This window comes from Lissotriton helveticus, chromosome 7 (genome assembly GCF_964261635.1).
Source record: "Lissotriton helveticus chromosome 7, aLisHel1.1, whole genome shotgun sequence".
NCBI classification, from domain to species: Eukaryota; Metazoa; Chordata; class Amphibia; order Caudata; family Salamandridae; genus Lissotriton; species Lissotriton helveticus.
In genome coordinates, this window is record NC_136068.1 from 87532151 (window position 1) to 87554739 (window position 22589).

A 22589-nucleotide genomic window follows, 5' to 3' on the forward strand; every position below is an offset into this window, starting at 1 on the left:
ACTGGCTATCAGTAAAAACATTTACTCTCTTTCCTTTTGACAACACACACGCTCTAGTCAAGGCTATCAATTCAGCTGCCTGAGCTGAATTCTGTGCAATACGCGCTGTTTCAACAATCGTGTGCAAAGTTGTGCCAGCATATGCTGCAGTCGTCTCTCCATTCGGAAGCTTAAAGCATGAACCATCTACCCATAGGGTACCAACAGGGTTTGAAAGAGGAGTATCTTTCAAATCAATTCTACCCTTTGTTTCCTCCTCTGTCCTAAGAACACAATCATGCTGTTCTTGATCATCTGTCTCTACACAAATCGGCAACAATGTAGCTGGATTCAATGTGTTGCACCTCTTAATGTGCACATGACTAGCCATAAGCGTCAACTCGTAACCTGACAGACGTGCACTAGTAAGGTGCTGAGTCTTCGTCCTGTTTAATAAGGCATCCACTGCATGTTGGACCATCACAATCAATATATTATCCAATACCAAACCAGCAGACTGTCGGATAGAAACAGCTGCTGCTGCCGTAGCTCTTAGGCAACCAGGCAACGCCCTAGCTACCGGATCTAAAGTAGCCGAAAAATACGCACATGGGCGCTGCTTGTCTCCAAACTGTTGTGTCAACACTGACAACTCACAACCTTCTCTCTCATGCACATAAAGTGTAAAAGGTTTACTATAGTCAGGGGTACCCATCACCGGAGCAGAACACAATGCATCACGTAATTCAGAAAAACTCTTCTGACATTCATCAGATCAAGGAAGAGGGTGTGGTGTACCTTTGAGAGTAAGTGCCAACAAAGGTTTCGCTAGCAAAGAAAAGTTCGGGATCCACTGCCGACAATACGAGGTGATACCCAAGAAAGCACGCACTTCTCTCTGTGTGGATGGTACAGTCATTTGGGCAATCGCTTGAATACGCTCTGGGGTCAAACATCTTCCCTCCTTCGATAAGAGATGACCTAAGTAGGTCACTTCTTGTCGACAATACTGCAATTTGGAAGGGGAAACTTAATGATGAAGGTCAGACAAATGTCGTAGCAAAGAAAGAATAACCTCTTTACAAATCTCCTCATTATCAGCAGCCACTAGCAGATCATCAACGTACTGGATAAAAGTAGCACCAGAAGGCAACACAAGAGTATCGAGTTGAGTTTTCAAAGCCTGACTATAAATGGAGGGACTCTCACAATAACCTTGAGGAGCTCTCTTAAACCGAAAGCTGCGGCCTCCTAAAGAGAAGCCGAAAATATCCCTACTTTCCTCAGCGATCGGAATACTGAAGAAAGCATTCTTCAGATCAATCACAGAAAACCAAGCAGCTGAGGCAGGGACCATAGTCAATAAAGCAGTAATGTCCGGAACAACAGGAAACTGTGGCACAACAATCTTATTGACCTCTCGAAGGTCGATCACAAATCGATACACAGGTGGCTGAGAAGAGTCAGTACGCTTAAGAATAGGCAGAACAGGACTGTTACACACATTACCTCTCGTTTCTTCAACCACACCTTTCTCAACCAAATCGTAAATAATCGCTAAAAGAGCTCTTTCACCATCACTGGAAATTTTGTACTGAGGAATGCGTGGCAATTTAGCATTTGATTTAAGCGTAACAAAGTAGGGTGGAATCTGCAAAAGACCGACATCATTAGGACCCGTAGCCCAAAGTGTATCAGGGAGAGAACGCAATTCCAGCGGCAGGCAATCCTTAGACAAATACATCGGGGAGATCACTTTCTTACCCAAGGTAAGATGTACTCCCAACGGAGAACAATATAATGTCGCATGCAATCTTTTCAACGAGTCCAAACCCAACAAATTCTCACCACAACCATTCGTTAGAATAAGGGGAGTCTCCAATTCACAAGGACCAATAGAAAGGGGCAAAGGACTAGAAACCGGGTTGCTTACTGGGGCGCCAGAAAATCCTACCGAAACATTTGTCAAGCCAGACAAAGGTGCGCCAGGGAGTTTAGAGTGCATGATAGAACTCTTTGTTGCACCAGTATCCAAAAGAAAAGGTTCTGCCACACCTGATGTAATCACTTCAACATAAGGCCCACTCTGGTCTACTGGAACGGACACTACTCCCTCTCTTTGTCCAATGCTGTCCTAGCTATCATTAAAACCAGAACTCTTGCTTCCAACATAATAATCATCAACGTAGTACTGAGCAGACTGGACATTCGGAACATTCTGTCAGTCAAAATAATTTGCAGAATTCTGGGGGGGAAAGGAACGTTCATTCTGAGGAAACGTACCACGTCCCCTACCCCTAGGTACTTGTTGGTAACCACCACGACCCATCAGACCAGACATACCATTCACACGTTGTAGCAAGACTGGACAACTACTCTTGAAATGACCTTCCTCTTTACAATAAGCGCACTGATTAGGGCCTAGCGGAAATCGCGGAACAAAAGACTCAGGCATCTGCAATGGTTTCTGAAACTGTGGGGGTTGCTGAAACTGACGCTGATTAGGACGAGGCGGATAAGCCTGTTGCAAAAGAACTATCGTTTTTAATTCTTTAGTCTTATTCTCTACTTTATCCTTCTCATCTTTGTCTCTATTCTCATAGTATTGTGCAGTAGCCAATATCTGAGCCGAAGAAGAAACTGCCCATGAACTCTCAGAGTCCTTTAACTTATTACAAAGTTCGGGAAGTAAATTAAAAACAAATTTATCTACGAACAACCTCTGACCACCTTCTGTACTCATGTCCTGACCACTATGATCAATAAATGTTTCTTCAAACCTAGTGAAGAAATCGGACACACTCTCATTTTTCTTTTGTTTGCATGCTGCTAAAATGTCCCAATTCACTCGCAAAGGAGGCATCAACGTTTTCATTAAATTAACAATCCTACCAGGTAGTTCTGCAACTAAAGGCTCAGGTTTATCGCCTCCTACCTGTCTACCATCTGCAGCAGTAATATTAACCCATGTTTCTCCTAACTCTTGCACATGATCCTCATGACGGATCTTCGCCCACAAAGGTTGAGGAACTACATTACCCATTAACATATCGATGTCAGCTAAATTTATAACACACGCATCAACTGTCTGAGACAACTCCTTGTAATAACCAGCAGGATTTGTACGAGGGTCAGGCAATGTCTGCTTAAGTGCCAAAACCTCTGCTCTCTTCCAAGGGACATGTACCCACACTCGCTGAAAATGTGCTGGTGCAGCCAAAACACCATTAGGAACGTCAGCCTCAACTGCCTCTCTCCATACTGGAGGAACCTCTTGCATAGGATACTGCTTCACTTTTCTCCTAACAGAAGGATCAGGTTCGAACAATGACTGAGGTGGAAGTCTAGACCTGAAAGTAAGTATTGTCTCTACCGCTACCTCAACATCTGAACCCACTATCGTTCCCTTAGCAAATTCGGACTGAACATTAATCAAGTCCAACGGAATTGGACCCAACTTATTATCTTCCCACTCCTGACGAAAAAAGGTACACATGACATCAAAAACATACCTTTGCTTTGGTGCTTCCCACTGTAGAAAAACATCCATAACCGCTTGTAAACCATACCTGGAAACATTCGAAACCCATCTACGAGCAAGGAGATCTAACACTGCCTGCTCTTCGGGACTAGGAAGCTGACTACGTCTCTGCTTACGTTCAGAAACAGGGGTCCTATTCAGTGACCCAAAGAGAGGAGACAAAAGACTAGTGACAGTTTCAGTCATTCTTTGTCGAGCAGAAGGAGAAGAAGCTGACATAAGGACAGGAGACAAAGTAGTCTGAGGAATAGGAGTCATAGGGACAGAAGTAAGAGAAGACGAAGATAAGGCAGTGTAAGTCAAAGGAGTTTGAGGCAAGGCTGGTAACAAAGCTGGCGGCCCTAGAGGGGGCTGCACCGCAGGAGGAAGAACCACTTGTGGAGCAACAAATGGCTGAACAACAGCAGGGGGTTGAACAACAACAGGGGGTGCAACAACTGGAGGTAACTGAGGTGCTGTAGCACTCTGCGCATAAGGGGGTGGTAATCTCAGTAGATGCGACATCAAAGGATCCTTTTCAGGGTCTTCAGTCACAGTTGAAAGGGGAGGTGGCAAAGCCGGATAACATTTATCAATGGCCATGCAATGCTGTTTATCTGACACTTCAATCGCACGATCTTCTTAATCGTCCTTAAACTGCATTGCGGCTTGCATTACTGACATATTCCTTTCTTTCCTATCTCTTTTCGCTTGCTTAATTTCTCGCTGTTTGGCTTCCTTACGCCAAAGGCGGAAAGAGTCAAACATCACCGGCCGGGCTTTCTTCCTAAATAGCGCAACTTCTAAGTTATCTAAAATCTCTGTTTCAAAACTACCATGTGGGGGCCATCGTAAAACACCGTCCTTCCTAGTGTAGCGGACCCAAACCTCATTAAAGGTAATGGGACCCACGCCATGTTTCGAATAAAGCTAATAAGTTGGAGTTCCAACCGGAGATATCGGACACGAATCCTCCAATCAGGAATCCCTATTAAGACCACAAACAAACCATTTACCAAGTTTACCAAGACCAGGCACATTGCTCACTAGTCTGGTTTCAAACTTCAAAGGGTATCAAAAAATGATACACTCGTAAATATACGAACCCCTGGGCTTCGACCACTGCAATGGCCGAATCAAGACCCAAGAAACAAAACAAAGTCGTGGGAGCGACCCACTTATACTTAACCAAAATGTCTGTCACGCCACCAGAAGACCGTCTAACGTCTCGCCTTACAAATCGTCACATGAGGGTCCAAGACAGGGTGACATTCAGGGCAGCAGTCCTTCGTAGCCGTCGGAAAGGGGAAGCCTCGCAAAAAAAGACCTTCGGTCCACTTTTCGACATGCATGGGTCGATGGAGTGGGGGCCCTCCTCCAGAGTTTCCTCACAGGGCTCCTCACAATCTTCGGGCTTGGACCAGTACCGCTGAAGTCGCCCCACGTTGGCCACGCCAGTTGAAGAACCGGGTCAGAACCTAGCGGTGCCAGGGACACACCTGAAATCTTCGGGTTCCACCTGTCTTGGTATACAGAGACACGGAATACTTCTGGGTGGCGTCAGAGACCAAGTTTATTAGCTGCAGCTAGTAACAGAAATCCCAACAATACATCACAATGTATATTCCTAGGAGACTGTTCAAATTACTAAGGCAAGACATCTCCTTTTATACACCATATTCTCATTATAAATGTACACCCACGGCGCAAAATTCTAACCAATAGGGCACATTTTCTAACTGAGTATCACATTAACAAAAACCCAATTTACAGTAACCCAACCCAAAAGTTAATTATTAGGAATGTCCTAAATTCAATCTTTGCAAGCCGGACACATTTATAATTGAAAAGCACAATCCATGTAATGTCAGAACATAAAGGAAACAGTAATAGATGCTGAACAAGATAAAACATGTGCAAGGAAACTAAAGGTTAACGAGGCCCTGAACATTAAGTGGCAATCTTAGACAAGGATCGAACCAAGGGAAATTGGCTTTGCGAGGTCAGTTTCAGGTGAAGAGGTCAGTTTCTCTGCAGTTCTTTCAGAGTCGAAAGAAACCTGGTTAATGTATATATGAACTCGGAAGGCCAGGCCACTTGTTCGCCGGGCCTCTTTCACAGGCCTACGTGAGGGCAACACAAAATGGAGTCAGGCTCGAGAATTACAGAACCTCACTACTTCAAAGTGAGCATCAGGTATAAAAATAGGACCCTCAGACACAACTCTTCAGTATTTTTCTGGACCTCTGGAAGACTCAGAAGGACCGCTGTGGTGGTCTTCAATAAGGACTGCTACTCTGTCTGCCTGCTGCCCTGCTGTCTGAGTGAAAAGGGCTGGACCTGCATATTGAACCCAGGATCACCAGAATAACTCCAAGGGCTAGTTGACTGGCCTCCTGATCAGTGCCTGTGGGACAGAAAAGGCTCCAAGCACCTTAAATCCAGCACCTGAGCTTTGTACCTTCCAAGCAGTGCCACCCCCGTCCTGGAACCTTGGAAGAGGCCTGAAGGTGCTTTGCTAGCCCAGCTGTGTTCATCAGAAAAACTAGCACGAAGCCCATCAAAGCCTCACTGCAAAGCTGCAAGCTTTATTGTTGTCTCAATGAGTCTCTCAAAGTGGAAGGGATATGCCCAGATGTAAACCTCGAACACTCTCTTTATAGGGACTCAATCTGAACTTCACTTACAGTGTGAAGCACAATAACGTGAAATCTATTGGGGTGCTTTGGATTCAATACAGAGAGAATGTCTCAAAGCAGTACATGCTAGGTTTGACTGACTTTAATGTGGATGATACACTTTTGGAATAGCACAGCTGTGCTAAAAACAATTGAATGGAATTTTAACCAGAGGATTTTCCAGGGGCAAAGCATCACTTGCTCACTCATTTCCATTCATCACGTATTTGCTGTCTGAAGAACATTTCCCAGAAAAGGAGTGAACAAACTTACAAAACTGGATGCAAAATATAACAAGAGTCTTTCCCAAACCCTAGTTTAAGTAAGATTTGGGATGTCTCTGACTTGAAAAAAGTGAAGTTGGCAGTCGGAGGAATCTGCAAACAGCTGGCTCACCTTTTGCTGTACAACATGGATCGTTTTATATGTTAAATTTAGGGAAACATTCATAGATCCAACAACCTGTAAATTTTCGTGACGTTGAGGTTGTCAAAATAGAGGTTGTCAATATAATAATTTACAACTGCACATATTTTCACCTGAAATTCATTAGATGTAAATGTGGTTCTTAAATATATATGATCAAAGTGAAATTCCAGCTGTTGACTATTGAAGCAGAGTAATTCCGATGAAAGTTCATGCAAGGTCTAATCATTAAATGAGTTATTTATATTACAAAGTGGAAATATTTGAATAAATACCACTGACAGCAGTGTGGATGAAAGACCACTGAAATCTGTACCATCTCAAGGCCATCTGGCTTTGTCTATTCCATCCATCATTCTACAGCCATTCATTCTGTTACTTATTATTCATTTGATCATTTGGGATTTCTTTTTGTTGTTTTGAAATCTAGAACAATTTAAATTCATTAACATTGCTTTCAGATGTAATGCTGTCTCTTTTTATGTTACTCACAAGTCTGTATTAACATTTTGTATTAAGATTTTAATGCAACATCCCCATTTCATATGTTTTCTAATTCTTACATGTTCCTACCATAGAATCAGAATATGAGTGGAAGACAAATGGTAGTTTCACAGTTTGACCGGGACAATAAAAGAAGGCATTCGGTAAGTAATGATTCTTGTGTATTGATATTTTTCAAATCCTTATTGTTTAATTAGGCACGTAAAGATTAACATTTACATTTCTGAATCATATATATTTGCAGTCATCAATTCGATAATCAAGATTGGTTTTATGTATGTTATAAAAATCATACTTACTGGACTTTTTGGAATTATAAACTTACTTATCATTTGATGAACCTCAATTTATGAGATTAAGTATAATTTGAAGTTTGCCACAGCAAATGGCATTTTTGATTAGGATTCACACAACTATCTATTCTGATATTGATGGATGAAAAAATGTTTGCCAAATTCAAAATACATTTTGAAAAATGTTTTTTAACCCCTTGCCCGCTGCGGAAATTCCGCCGTGGCACTAGGGTGGAGGGGGGCGGGCGGCGCCACCATGCTCGTGACGGAACCACTCCGTCAGGAGCCACGGTGGAGCTGTGCTTGTGACGGAATGGTTCCGTCACGGCCCCACCCGCTCAATAGAACGCTCCGTGCAGGCGCGAAATCACTGCAGCGCAGGCGCGGCGGTCGGGCCGTGACAGAACCATTCCGTCACCAGCACAGCACCACCGTGGCTCGTGACGGAAAGGTTCCGTCACGAGCATGCGAGGGGTTAAACAAAAAAGTACATCAAAATCATTGTTTACTAATTGGGTGCCAGCAGAGTCCATAATGAGCATCTCAAATTAATGTGTTGTCATTCTTACTTGTAGAAGTGGCACTAAAATGCACACATGGGTTTGGTTGTATATGTTAATTTGCTTTTCACCTCTGACAAAAGTGACATTTACAGAATGCATCGAGGGTGCTAGGGTGCTTTCAATGCCCTGAGTTTCAAGAAGTATTTGATTCAGCTGCTATCTGAAAAAAAGAGTTGCTGGCCAACTTAATTTGAAATAAATGTTTGCGATATACATGCAATCTAAGTAATTCTTAATGCAGCAGTATCCATTTTAGGAATACACATGCTAAACTTTAGGGAATCAGCATGTTATTGCAAGACCATAAGTCTTCATTGTGCATGCTCAAAATCTCTGTGGGCTAGAATTGTGACATGCTGTACTTGTTTCAAACAGAACTTTGCAAATACATCTGGAGTCAAGCAATCTTCCACTTTTAAAATCTCCTGTAAACACCTACACAAATAAAACACTGCTGCCTGTGTTACAAGTGCCACAAAGTTTCTCATATTTTCTCCAGAGCCCTCCATCACTTTCCGCTATTGTCGCTGCTGAACCCACTTTTAGTGCTTTTACATACGAAATCAGGAATAGCTATTCACCTGCAGGTCTGGAATCCAACATTCTTTTTTCATACTCCTGCATACAACAAAGCACACACTGTTTTGGGTTTCTCTTCACAATGTGGCTATAAAGAAGACACATTCATCATCTTAGTTCTTCTCAAATGCAAAGAAAACTCTATCTGGTACATAAAATCTGTTAGCTATGTACCAGACACAAACATCTGACACCCTTTTTAAGAAATTAAGCACAACAGAGAGAGGACATTTTCCACTCATTAGCTTAAATTTTAACCCTATGCATCGGCCATAAGGCAAACAAATTGTTAAATCATCTCCATTTTCCACATAGAAATTGTACATCACCTTTGGTGTTGTCCCACTCGTGATCCTTTTCATGGCCTTTCTCTTCAAAGACTCACATCCTCTGTACTTGCCATCATTTTTAGAACATCTTTGAGAAACTGCTGACCTATAGCAATTGATATTCATATAGATCACACATTGAGAATCCAGACATTCACCAACATTACATTAGCATTCAGGGGAACCACACTCCCTGCCACAAAACAAAAATCCCAAATCATCCAGATCATGCACATACATATCATACTTAAGATCCTCTTCTTCTTGGTCATCCAAGTTCTCAAACTCCTCTTCATAGTCATGCAAACTATTAATGCTGCACTTTTCACCCTGCATATGGGAGCTGTTCAGGATAACATTCTGCCATATAGTACTATAAAATGTGTGTTTTATTTGCCATATTTCCCAGGTCTATTCTCCCCTCACATCCTCTTAGTTAGTCATCTCTTCTCCTTTAGATAAAGAGCAATAGTTCTCAAAAGAATCTTCTCCTTTTTCCCCCAACTGAATGTCTTAATTTCACTATGTTTCATAAGTTTAATCACTTAATCATTCAGGGTCCGATTCACAGAACTAACTTAAGACAAAATCCTAAACTTACTACCATTTTGGTATTCACAGAATGCACTTACTCATTTTGGTATTCACAGAAGTTATGAGTCCTAACTTTAGGACTCCTAAATGCCTTCATCTTAATCCAGATTCCACCCAAACCACAGCACCAAAACCACCCTGTCACAACCACAGATGACATAAGATCCCTCCTGGACCAGGGAAAATTGTGACCCTGATCCTCTTTGACCTCTCAGTAACGTTTGACACAGTATCACACCACCCTCTGATCAAGAGCCTTCACCACATCGAAATCCAAGGAGATGCTCTCAAATTGATTGCCTCCTTCCTCAGGGGGAGAAACCAGAGAATCTTTCTACCTCCCTTCACCTCAAAATGCAAGAACACCATCTGCGGCATCCCTCAAGGCTCATCATTCATCCTTACTCTATTCAACACGTTCATGTCCCCCTTGACAAACGTCATCAAAACTCATGGTCTATACATCATATCCTACTCCAAAGACACTCGGCTCAATCTCTCGCTATCAGAAGACCACTGCAACATGCTGACCAACTTCTACAGAGGCAGGATAAGCATCGCCGAATGGATGAAAAACAACTACCTAAAACGTAACAATTGCAAGATTGAAGTGCTGATCTTCCGGAACAACACCTCCCCATTGAATGATGCCTGGTGGCCTCCCAAACTAGGACCCTCACCCACTCTGACCGACCACGCTCGCAACCTTGCATCATTCTAGACAGTAAGCTAACCATGAACAGGTAGATCGACTCACTCTCATCCACCTGTTCCTCACCCTTCCCATGCTCTGTAAGGTCTTCACTGACACCAGATCGACCCTCACCAAAACCCTCATCACCAGCCAACTGGACTACGGCAATGCACTCTATGTAGGGATCACTTTGCACCTCCTCAAGACACTTCAGACCATACAGAATTGAGCAGCCAGACTCATCCTTGACCTACCACATTGGATGCACATCACCCCCACCTCAAGAAGCTCCACTGCCTCCCCATTCAGAAAAGATGTCAATTCAAGATGTTGATCCACACCTACAAAGCCCTACACAACCAAGAACCACCATACTTCATCCTTCGCCTGACTTCCACCGTCCCTCCAGACACCAGCACTCTGCCACCCTCTACCTCGCCCACACCCCCTGCATCCACCAAAAAGTGGAGGAGGCTTCTTCTACCTCACGGCAGAGTCCTGGAATGACCTCCCACTTCACTGCCAGACTCTTCTTCTCTGCTGGATCTCAGGAAAGGACTCCGGACCGGACTGTTCACGGGTACCCACCATGGCGGCAGTGCTCTCAGCGCCTGGAACAAGTGTTTAGCCGTGCTTTGCAAATCCTGTTTGATTGAGAATGAACAGCACCTCACGGTTGTGAAACAAGCACTTCTGTTGTGAAGGTACTGTTTATAAATTGCTGAATTCTGAAGCTGATGTCAGTAAAAGGCGATATTAACTTGCTGCTCAACTAGAAGCTGTGAGTGTACTCACACTTTATGAGTGTTTTGGGCTTCTAAAATAGAAAGAAAAGCAATGAAATCACTACATTATCAGCACCCAAGTGCATCCTGGCTCCTTTTGAGCCTGGAGTATCTGTTTACACAATATAAAAGCTTCAAGTAAGGATCACAGGAGTGTGAAACATTCCCTGCTTGAGAAAGCCATGTGAAAATGATACGTCTGTCCCTTCCTGCACAAAAAAACGAATTAAAGGTAATTTTCTCTTTCTACGCGTGTTGCAGAATGCAGCACGCAGAGAAAGAGAAAAACAAGGAGAAATAAAAGGATTTCTCCTCGTCTTGCCGGCAAGGATTTCTGATGCATTCTCAGTTTTACAAAATGTTGTAAATATGGGAATGCGTCAGGCTCCATGGATGTTGCGTGATAACACACAGCAACACCCATGAAAAGCACCTTTCACACAGAGCAATGCGTGAAAGCGGACCATATTTACAAGGCCATGAAAAGTCATGGAGTGTGACTTTCCCAAGTCTTGTAAATATGGGTAAGCCCATTGGTGGGTCAAAAAAGGGGACCAGTGGCTTGTAAATGAGCCTCATGGTGACAGCTGGCCATGCTCTTCTTCACAAACATCTACTATATATTTTAAACAATATCAACAAAGGGAATTCAAGCTGCCCTTCTACAATCTTCTACAAAGCTCCTGATCTGAAAATCAGTCCCATTGTTAAGCCAAATCCTTTCAATCAGTTTCCCACTTTTCTTTCAGAGTTACCACGGAAAAGAACAGCAAAGAGCAAGGAATATGCGATCCGTGGCCAGGAGTCATTCGGTAAGTTCCGCTACTTGTATCAGAAAGGTCGAATTTCATTTACTTATTGTCCTACATTAGCTTGTATTAGCGCAAGCAACATTGCTTTGAGTTCTAATGAAAGCAAGGAAAATGCCCCCCTCCTATCACATGGTTTGATATTAAAAAGGCTATAATTTGGGTGCAGCGGGTCCCGTCGACCCTTCGGGCCTGGTGCAACTGCACCTTCTGCGCTATTGACAGAACCACCCCTGGAATGTATATCAGAACTGCTTGTTAGCTTATATCTTTTACTGCACTTTCTCAAAAGTAAAGTGCGAATTGACGGGTGTAGGGCTCCTCAAATTCTTACATTATACAGATACATAAAATATATTTAATGGGCGGGCATGGTGAATAAAGTTGCAATGGTGTCATTAGCCCGTATGCAAGCAAGAAAATTGCCCTCTAGGTCCCATTCAGGTAGGAAAAGACAGCTATATTTAGGGTGTGTTAGATCTGGCAGTGTTGGCATGGCTTTTCCCCTCACCTTTTGCCTTCAACCTTGTTTTGCTGACTTCGTTTATACTGGCTTTCGGACTCTGCACACTTTAACACTGCTATTGAGTGCTAAAGTGATTGTGCTAGCCTTAAAACCTGGTAGAATTGGCTTGTCCCCAATTGGCATATTTAATTTAATTGTAAGTCCCTAGGAAAGTGGCACGACCTGTGCCTATGCCCAAACGTTCCTTTTTAAAACATATATATCAGCCCTAGGGTAGGCCCTGGACAGCCCAGAGGATTGGGTGCAGTATATATATATATATGTGGTGTAGCTAACACGTGAATAAACTACTCCGTGTGAAGTAACCTCCCGAGTGCTGTTTTCTTTCCCGTGGATTTTGGCCGGGATTTGACGAGCGCAATATATATATATATATATATATAGTTAAATATTTACTTATTTATGTTTAATATAATGGTCATTTACTTTTTAATTTTACATGTCCTGTAGTGAAATACTCTTCAATTATTTTTTTACTGCTGCAAGGCCTGCATCGCTCATAGGATAACATTAGAGTTACCTTATTACATTTAATAAGTGGTAATTTCCAAATGAGACCAGGTAACCAATATATGTTTGGTGTCCTTGTTATTGTAATGAAACCCCCTCTCATGGAAAAGTTGGATTTTAAATTATAATTTTGAAAATGCCACTTTGAAAAAGTTGGCATTTTCTGCAATAGCCATTTAGTGCCTGCAGCCTGCCTCTGGGACATATGACAGGGTGTAGTTGACAGTTCGGTTTTGCGTATCCCTCCTAGGCATCCACACACAATAAAGAGCGTAGGTGTACCTGGATGGGCCATCTCTACCAGGATGGGAGGGTGGAGTTGGGCACACCCCTACTTACACTTAAATAGGCTGTATCCTGCCTTCACACAAAGGGCTGCATATCAATGTAGTTAGTCTGGAACAGGGTAGGGAAAGCAGAAAGCATGTGGTCTTCAAAGGGAACCCCCTAGAAGATTCTCCCACTCCAAAGGAAAGCCCAAATAAAAATATTGCCCCCCAGACTACTTCTGTACTTGTGAAGATTCTTCCAGGAAGAAGGACAACTATGCTGCTGAAGCACTGCCACTCTGCTAGACTGCTGTTCTTGAGCAGCTGCTGCCTGCTGCCCTCTAGCATAGGTGAGAAGGACCGTACCTGCATTTTCTTTAACACAGGACCACAGAGTGACTCCAAGGGCTTGTATGCTGCCTCGTGACTTAGCTTTAGGGACAGAAGGCTCTAACAATCTTGAACCCAGCACCTTGACTCTGCCATCTATGAGTCCTACCCTGCCAAGTGATGCCCTCCAGTCCCGAACCCTTGGAAGTGGTCCTGAAGGTGCTCTGCCAGCCCATCTGTGGATCCAGCAGAGCTGAGGCTTCACCTCTGCTGTGCGGAGCAATCCCGAGCAAAACTGACACATCGTCTCCGTTGCAAGGACTCTCTCAGCGCAAGGAGTCTGCATTGACCTTGCAGCCCGCATCGGAACCACCGCAGTTGGAAGCTTCCCTGACGTGGTCCTTGATATCGCAAATCTATCTCTTGTCAATGGCATCCTCGACACCGACACAGGTTCTAGCATTGCAGCCTCCCAGCTCCTCGGAACTGATGCATCACCTTGGCTGTTTGACCAACCTTGGTGTAAGACCTCGAAATGCTCAGCAAATAGGAGCCTTGGATGCTTGATGCAATCTCTGTACAGGACCTTGAAAGTCTCCACAACCTCTATTTAAGTATCTTTTCTTCAACAAGCCTAACTGGGTCATTGTAGCCAATCCCACGCTCCATTGTGGTCAGTTTAAGCTTGTAACTATGTCACGGTTCCGCGTAACCAGATGTCAGCAGTTGGTGCTTTGTGCTTCTTGGCACTATTTCCACTTAAATCTTTAAAATTGTATATCTCCAGTACTATTGATCAGATTTGTGCTGTTTTGGTATTTTTATTTGTTACATTTTACTCTATTTTCTAAGTTGGTGTGGGGTTTTTCTTGTGTTGTGTTTTCACTTTATTACTGTTTGAAGTGCTGCATAAATACTTTATGCGTTGTCTTTTAGTTAAGCCTGACTTCTCAGTGCCAAGCTACCAAGGGGTTGAGTACAGGTTAATTTAAGGTTTGTTTTTGCCTTATCTTGACAATGATTGTGCTTGCTGCTTGAGTAGGGTCTCACCCCTCTCAACCAGTAACTCAATTTCTTACAAGGTGGAAGGGTCCCACACCCATCAGGACCACAATGCCTCTGCACCTTCTGCAGTAATGATACCTATGTCCAGGGCTTTAAGTGGGCCAGGTCTGTCTAGGTCTGAACACCTGCAGTTATTTTCATGGGGCCCCGAAACGGGTCGCCATCGTGCTCTATTTTCGGGCCTCGCAGAGGTAGTCGGTTTTCTTATTTCTTTCTTGCACCAAACTTATTTTGCTGTAGCTGGAACTGCCAGGCTAGATCCTTAGGCCGCTGACCTTTGTGCAGATTTTTATCATATGATGCGGGACTGTGGGGAAGAATCACAGTTTAGGACAGAAAGTCCTCTCTTTAATAATGACTTTTCAGTCACCTATCTCCGAGTCATTCTGAGTAAAGCTTTGTTTGTGGGGTAAGTTACCTAGGACTAAGAATAATAAAAAAAACGTGTAATTTAATAGCTTTATCGTCTTATTTTTGGTAAGCGTAAGACTGCGATCCTGCAACAAGCCTCCAATAACACAGCCGCACCCGAGAACTTCACAGGTCTCTAAAAGACCATTTGCTTGTTAATGAGGCTTTGTTGTTTCTTCAACCCTTTGTAGAGCACCCGCAGCTCCACTCTGCGTATTGCTTGAAGAATTACCCCCCCCCCCCGAAATGTTTTCTTAACTCCCCCTCGTAATTTGGCTCTACTTGCGCCTCTGGGGAGGGTGTATGGCATTATTCATACATATATTTATTTAGACCACGCCCCTACTTGGATAGGCCACACCCCTTTAAGAGGTTTGCCCCGTCCCTTTTAGAGCCCCCCCAGTTTTTTTTCTCCCACTTAAAGCCCTGCCTATGTCCCCGGGTGTAGTCTGTAACAAACTTGGGCTTACTTGTTTTAGCTGAAGGTCTTTGTGTCTTTTCCATGATGCCGAACTGTTCAGCAGGCTCTGTATAGATGTTGTTGCCGATCATCATAAAGCATCACTTTAAGCAAAGAAAATGGGTGTTATTCTGGTCATTTCTATTCCTCTAAATGTTTTACTCTTTTTGCTCTGCAGATTGCAACAGGTTCGCGTCACGCCAGCTTGCTTCGCAACATGTCTGCGAATGGCTATCGAGCACATACACTGGTAAGTTACTTTAATGTATATAGCCATATGTTTTCACCAAAATATTGATAAAGTGAGTCTGGGTTAGGCCTGGGTAACATTTACATTTTGCCGGAGTGATTTGAGTAATTTTTGGAATTTTGCTTTACGCCTATTACGTAAAAAAGTTTCAAAATTACGCCATTACACCAGTTGAAGTAATTATGCACCATTCACAGTAAAATGTTACCTAAATGGCATACATTCCATTAAAATGTTCTGACAAACGCACGGGAACAAGAGAATGCAAGCTTCTATTGTTCGTGCTACTTTTGTTTAAATATGTCGTCATGGAAAAAAATAATGCAAGGACCCATTTCCCGCCAAAATATAGCACAAAATGTCAGATCTGCTTTTGGCATACCTATATGTACTTTAGTGTCATTTTGCCTTAATTACGTAAAAGTAGCTTAGGTAATTTATTAGACCCCTAGCCTGTGTGCCGTACCACTCATTTCAGTGCTTAGCACAGAATGCATACTCAACAAAACGTGCAGATAGGGAATCCCTTATTACATTTTTGTAGAGAAGACCAAGAACTTTTTAGCATTCTCATGTGTGGTATCTGGATTTTTGCCTATAAATGAGGGTGGAAATATGCCCATGTAGTCAGGAATTTTTCACTATGTCTACTCCGGCTCTGACATTCTAAGCGGCTGATCGGCCCACCAAACGTACATGGGACACAGGCTGAATGGACATTTTGCTTTTCCACTGACATCTGAGTGGCAGAAGGACACACTCTAGCCAGTGGTTAATGTGGAAAAAATAAGTGATTGCTCATTGCTTCTGTTAGCGCTGCCTAAAACAGAAGCAACCAACCATGAAAGTGGGAACAGGATGTGTGGCATAATGGTCAGAGCTGCTGACATCGGAGCTGGGGAACCAGGTTCAAGTCTTGGGTTGGGTCAACATCCTGCTATTCTCGGCAAATCACTTACTCTTCCCATAAATGAATATGTCTTTAACATAACTCCCATTAAAAGCACCGGTGTTGATGATATTTAACCGCCGGTACTGAGCATCGGAAACCACCTGCTCAAATTGAGCACTGACTCTAGCCCTTTTTCTGTCGTCTTCACAAGGAAAGGACTGAAATCCCCAACAATGTTCAAACCAGCCCTATATAGCAGAAGGTTTCAACTATAACATGGACATGGAAGTATGGTAAGGTCATTGGAGCCCTTTGTTGTATGAAGCAATGCCCCAATCCCAACCCCCTCCTTAACAGGCTGCTGCCCACCTGGAAAAATCCTGGTACTCACTATTCCTTTCCTGATGCTGGAAGCCTTGCCCTGTACTCTTGCTACGATAGACGGATGATGGAGCCCTGCACCATCTATAGAAATGGTACCCAGTACCTGATAGGGGGAATGCACTGTAAAAAAAACCTTCCCTTCTGCAATGTAAAGCAGTAGTGGCTGCTGTCGGATGAGGGTTGTGGGAGAAGGAATTAAGAAGTAAAAAAACACTCACCTTGGAATGGCCGCCCGCTACATCTCCCCGTCCTCTTCATCTTCCTTCTTCCTGTCTCCATTCCCGGCAGCCAGAAGCAGCAGGAAGCACCTGAGCTCTCTGGCTCCCCATAGCCTTTCACAACGCTGCAATGCAGCATTGTGATTGGTCTCAGTGCCATGATTCGATGCTCAGAAGGGGACATGGAGCCTGTGCATGTTCCCCACCAAGATGTTCATTGCAGCCTGGTGGGGAACATGCAAAGTACGCATGATCTGTTTGGCCGGCCTAAGAGGGCTGCCCAAAAAATCTATCACACTTAGGGAGTGCTAACCACTTATCTCCTGCTCTGTACTCCACCGCCCTGCCCCACATTGAGAAAGGCCACTGACTGCAATAGGAAAAATAAAATGATAATAGTGATACGTTAATCCTATTTTATTTTTGCTTTTGAGCAGTGGGGCGACGCTCCTCTGCCTTAGCAGAGGAGCCGCTACCAATGCAAAGCCATTTTTTTGTCTTCATTGTTGCTGTTGCTTTGTAATGTTTGTGATCACTGCACTGCAAAGCTATTGTTAAATTTCATGTTCCCAAGTTTCTGACTTCATAACTGAATAGGACGCGAAGGGGGTCATTGAGATAGCGGGCAGATCGCCACCGCCCATATGGTGGTGGCGATCCGCCCGCCAAAATCCACTGCCTGCATGTAAATTTCCCCCGCCACATTACCATGGCGGGGGGATCCCTGTGGACGGAAAGACCGCCCGCTGGTTTTCCGCCCGGTCGAAGAGTTTTTTGAAACAGATGTACCAAAAGTGGAAGCCTCTGTGCACAGCCAATAATAGCCCTCAAATGTTACACATTCCTCTAAGTGTGTCTAGTAACTGACATATTCCTCAATCAATAGGTCCCTATTCGGTACCTAATCTCAGAAATAAAGTGTTCAACCTGAAAATCCCCACCTTTCTGGATATGCCACCAGTTTCCTTAAACTATTGTTATATTGTAGTAGTCAACAATTATCCCTCATTGTGTCAAAAGATGTGCTTGTTAAATCTCCTGAAGTTAACTCACACCTTAGTAATTGTGTAGTGATCTGTCTCTGCTGTTTCTCATTGGCAGGCTGTGTCAGGAAGCCGCAGGACATATTCAACAACTGACAGTGTAGTCACTGACTATAAACTGAAGACTTTGGAAGCATACCTCAGACAGGTCAGTACCACACTCCTTTTCAGAATATATTGTTTCTTTTTTGGTGATTTGCATTTATATTGTTTCCTTTAAGCTTTGTGTTATGTATAACCCTTTCAACATTCATATGCAAAGTCCTTCTATTGATATAACAAGAATAATAGACTTGATTCTAATGCGTTAAAGTGCTGGCTTCGCGACTAGTGGAGTGACAGATGAGTGCACACATCATTCATCCGGAATTGAGTTTAGGTCTATTGTTACTCACCTGATGTTTTCAGTGGCACATCACTAGCAAAAAATACAGGGGCATATTTATGAAAAATTCATGCAGGGCAGCAAGCCACCTTGCTGTGCTGCGTGATAGGAAAATAGCAGGAATGCATCGTATTTAACATATTATGACGCTTTCCTGGCGTTTTCCTGACTGGTGCACACTGTGCTCCCTAGCACAAATGCAGGCACCCTTACACCTGCACAAAAACAATCCTCTGAGGTATTTTCATTTTCTTTGTGTGCTGCAAAATACAGCACTCCTAGATAAAGTAAGTAACAAGGAGCAATAAAGATATTTCTCCTTGTTATGTCTCACCTATGGGTGGATGCTTGGGAACACCCTTGCTCCACCTATGGAACGCGTCCCTCAGGCAGAGTTATCTCAATGCAGCAATTTGCACTGGCTTGTGTTTAGGGGTGGGTGGAATTTCCATAGTCGCGCTACGCAAAGCTCCGTGAAATGGTAAAAAATCTCAGCGAGTACGCAAAAGTTCTGCGAACACGTGGAATTGCTTGTTCTGCTAATTTGCAATGTTTTTTCCTGTTGGTGAACGCTGTTTGCGTGCTCGGGGAGAAATATCTTTCAAACATGCATTTTCAAAGCACGAGCAAGCAAAAGATTCTGCGACACCGTGGATCATGGAATTTTTGCCAATTCCGCGTTCTCCGCAGAACTTGAAATTACCCAAATTCCGCAAATTCCACGAGCGGAACAGAATTTACCACCCAGGCCTAGTTGTGTTACTCTACATTTATCAAGTCACAGAAGGTAGCCTTGCCTGGCTTGAAAAATCTAACTTATGAGTTGTGTCTCTCTTGCGCCCCTTCACAATATTTATGTACTCAATATTCCTTACATAATATTTTGGTCTACAATATTTCTGTTTCCTATATTTTGTCTAAATACCATCAAAGCATGCTTTCTGGTTCATGGTAGTATATTGTTCGGGATCAATCAATTTAGCAAGCTTAGCTGCCCATTCCGCAGATCTTCTGTCAAATGACCCTCACTCCTTGCACTCCGCAACTGTTTTTTATCTGGCACTGCCTATGCATGCCAGACCTTTCTCAAAGCCTTGTGTCGGGGCCCTAGCGGAGGTACAATAAATGACTGCTTAGATAACATCGTGGCAAGAGCTGCCATGAATGTCTTCAATTTTAAGTTGGGTGTGGCAGAGAAGACACCCAACAAGCTTTGTCTCATTGGGTGGACTGGAAAATAGTTGGTCATTGATGGTAACCTTTCAGCTACTGATTCCCAGAATATGTTCAGCAGGGGGGTAGCCCCAAACCACATGGAAAAAGTCAGTCCCCGCATGTTGCACCTGGTACATGCCGATGACGGTTATATGATTATACAACGCTAACAAGTACCACGTATGGCATTACCACTCGAATATTACTTCGCAACTGCCTTTACCACGCAGCATTTTAGAACGCAGGATTATACACTGCAAAAAAAAGTGTTACAAAACATCTAACGTTCCTGAGGCACATATGTCATTGAAATGTACATAATGATAGTGATAGGCTAAAAAAAATAGTCAGAACTGCAGAACAAAGCAAAAGATCGATGTATAAAACTATCAAAAACAACAGATTACCTTACATTTAAAAATGCATTTAATTTAAAGTGCGCTTAAATAATACTTTTTTAAGAATAAAGATTAGATTCTTACCTGACACCTGCACGCCTTTCACCAGCAGCCCTTACTTCCACCAACCACGGAAACAAGCATCAAAACACGTCTAGCAAAATTAAAAAATGACTTCTATAATGATATACACGCCACGTCGTTGGGGAGGTTCTTTCCTTGAACGACAGAGGCACTTAATAGCATTTTTATGTAAGTTTTCTTCTAAACCTGCTCGTTTTTTTGTTATTTTTTGGGGGGAAGACCCCCCCCCCAGTCCCCCCAAGCCCCCTTTTTTTTATTGGACCTTTAACTCACATTCCTGACTACGTATTTCGTAGTAAAGGAATGCGTGGTAAAGGTTATAGTGGTAACCACGCATGGGTTGTAAAGCATGCGTGGTTAGTGCATTAGTGGCTGTTTCCCGCCGATGACCTGCCAGCGTAAATCTTATACAGTTTGTTTGGGGTGAGACAAATCATACAGAGAAAATGAAATTGAATAAGATTAACGCTAACACTAAGGTGAAATGGTTTTCACCTGAACACACGCCCTCTCCCAGTCTGCGCCTAATAGGAACTCTAAGCAAGCCGGCGACCATCTGCCACATGCAACTACCGTAGTTCTTCCACTCTTGAAGACCTGGCAGTGTATGGGTTAGTCACCACCCTGCTAGGGATAAAATCATAGTCATTGCTGCAGTTGTGAGTAGTTCCTCAGGGAAAGTAGTCCAGACATGCCTAACTGTCTGTGCTATACTCGCATGTTGTAAAAAGTGGCAGGGGCTCAGATCAAAAGCAGCTGAAAGCTGGATCATAGGTAAGTACTATGTAAATCTCCCAATGCCCCCATACCTCCACTTCTGCACAGACAGCATAATGGTAATCTCTTTAAAGGGTGTCAGCACTCATAGTTGGATGCAAGGGTCATAGGTTGGCCTTTTCAGGACCCCTGCAACCACCCTCTCCCACACCACCGCCACCTGGCCCAGTAATGCGTATAAGCACTGGGGGAGGGACACCATCTTGGCTAATGCTATCCCACCCATAATCGGTAGGCATAGTCTGTTCCAAAACTCCACTAATGTTACCAGTCCAGTGGACATACACCCCATCTTCAGATCATACTGTGTCTTAGGGTCCACCAAGACCTGTGCGGTTAAACAGCAGTAGTGGCCATTATCCCACAAAATGCTCACCTCAGGTGTCTAAGCTAGGGTAAATTCCCATAGTCCCCCAAGCGGTAGAGCAATGCTCTATTGCCTTGCTACTTTTCGGTCATACATTGTGCTGAACTGAGTTAATTCAGAGAGGAGAACCCAAGATTGAGACGCCTAGGTTCCGCAAATACACTAGTGTGTCATTCACTCTAAAAAAGATGACATGAGTTGCATCTCTGACTTTTACTTCCCTCTCCACCAAAGACGGTATGCCAATGGTTCCATTGCAAGATTAAACAGCATTGGAGATAACGGGCTGCCCTGCTGCATCCTCCTGAGCAGAGTCTATTCATCAGATATTCACCCGCCTGTCCTCACCCTAGCTGTGGGCTGTTCATACAGCAGGCATGTCCATGTACCAAATTATGACCCAAACCCCATGTGTTTCATCATTCATATAGGCAGTCCCATGAAAAAAAAAACCATACTCTTTGTAGTGGGCACCTGTGCGTAGGAACCAACCCCCCGGTACAAGCTTGGTTCAATGCTCGGCGGGCATGAAGGTCTCGTGCACCACTTCCGTTTGTAGCGCTTCAGACGCATGGAGCAGCGGTCTAGTTGCTGCACCCGGCATCGGAAGAAGTCGCATATATTTAGCCCCTGACGTGACTGTGTCCTTGTTAAAAAATTATTGTTTTTATATTGCTGATTTTGCACATTTTTTTTTAAAAACGTACTCTTTTTAGTGGGCACCTGCAAGAAGGAATCAACCCCCCAGTACGAGCTGTGTTCAATGCTCGACCGGCAGGAAGGTCTTGTGCACCACTTCCGTTTGTAGCGCTTCAGGCGCACTGGGCAGCAGTCTAGTTGCTACATCGGGCGTCGGAAGAAGTCGCAAAATTTGAGCCCCTGACATGACCGCCTTAGGCTGACTGTATTATCGGTGGCAACAGAGAGGGAGAACGGTCAGAGTTGCTCCCGTGTCCATGTTAAAAAAAGTATTGTTTTTATATTGGTGATTTTGCAATTTTTTTTAAAAACATACTCTTTGTAGTGGGCACCTGCACGAAGGAACCAACCCCCCGGTATGAGTTGTGTTCAATGCTCAGCGGGCAGGAAGGTCCCGTGCAACCACTTCCGTTTGTAGCGCTTCAGACGCACGGGCAGCTGTCTAGTTGCTGCAACCAGCGTCGGAAGAAGTCGCATAAATTGAGCCGGGTGCACTGTGGGCGCACTGCTGGCGTGCCTAAGGCAAGTCTGCACCCGTGCTGGAGCACGGTCA

General features: G+C 43.7%; 1 protein-coding gene across 1 annotated transcript in view; it reads left to right on the plus strand.

Annotated features, from left to right (window-relative positions):
* LOC144766635 (cadherin-like protein 26) overlaps window positions 1–22589 on the plus strand; it is a 376180-nt gene that overhangs the window by 347434 nt on the left and 6157 nt on the right. The window contains exons 16-19 of the mRNA XM_078650421.1: window positions 7182–7250; window positions 11694–11756; window positions 15503–15574; window positions 18170–18259. Coding sequence (XP_078506547.1) covers window positions 7182–7250; window positions 11694–11756; window positions 15503–15574; window positions 18170–18259 — 294 coding nt within the window. The remainder of the gene's footprint in view (window positions 1–7181; window positions 7251–11693; window positions 11757–15502; window positions 15575–18169; window positions 18260–22589) is intronic.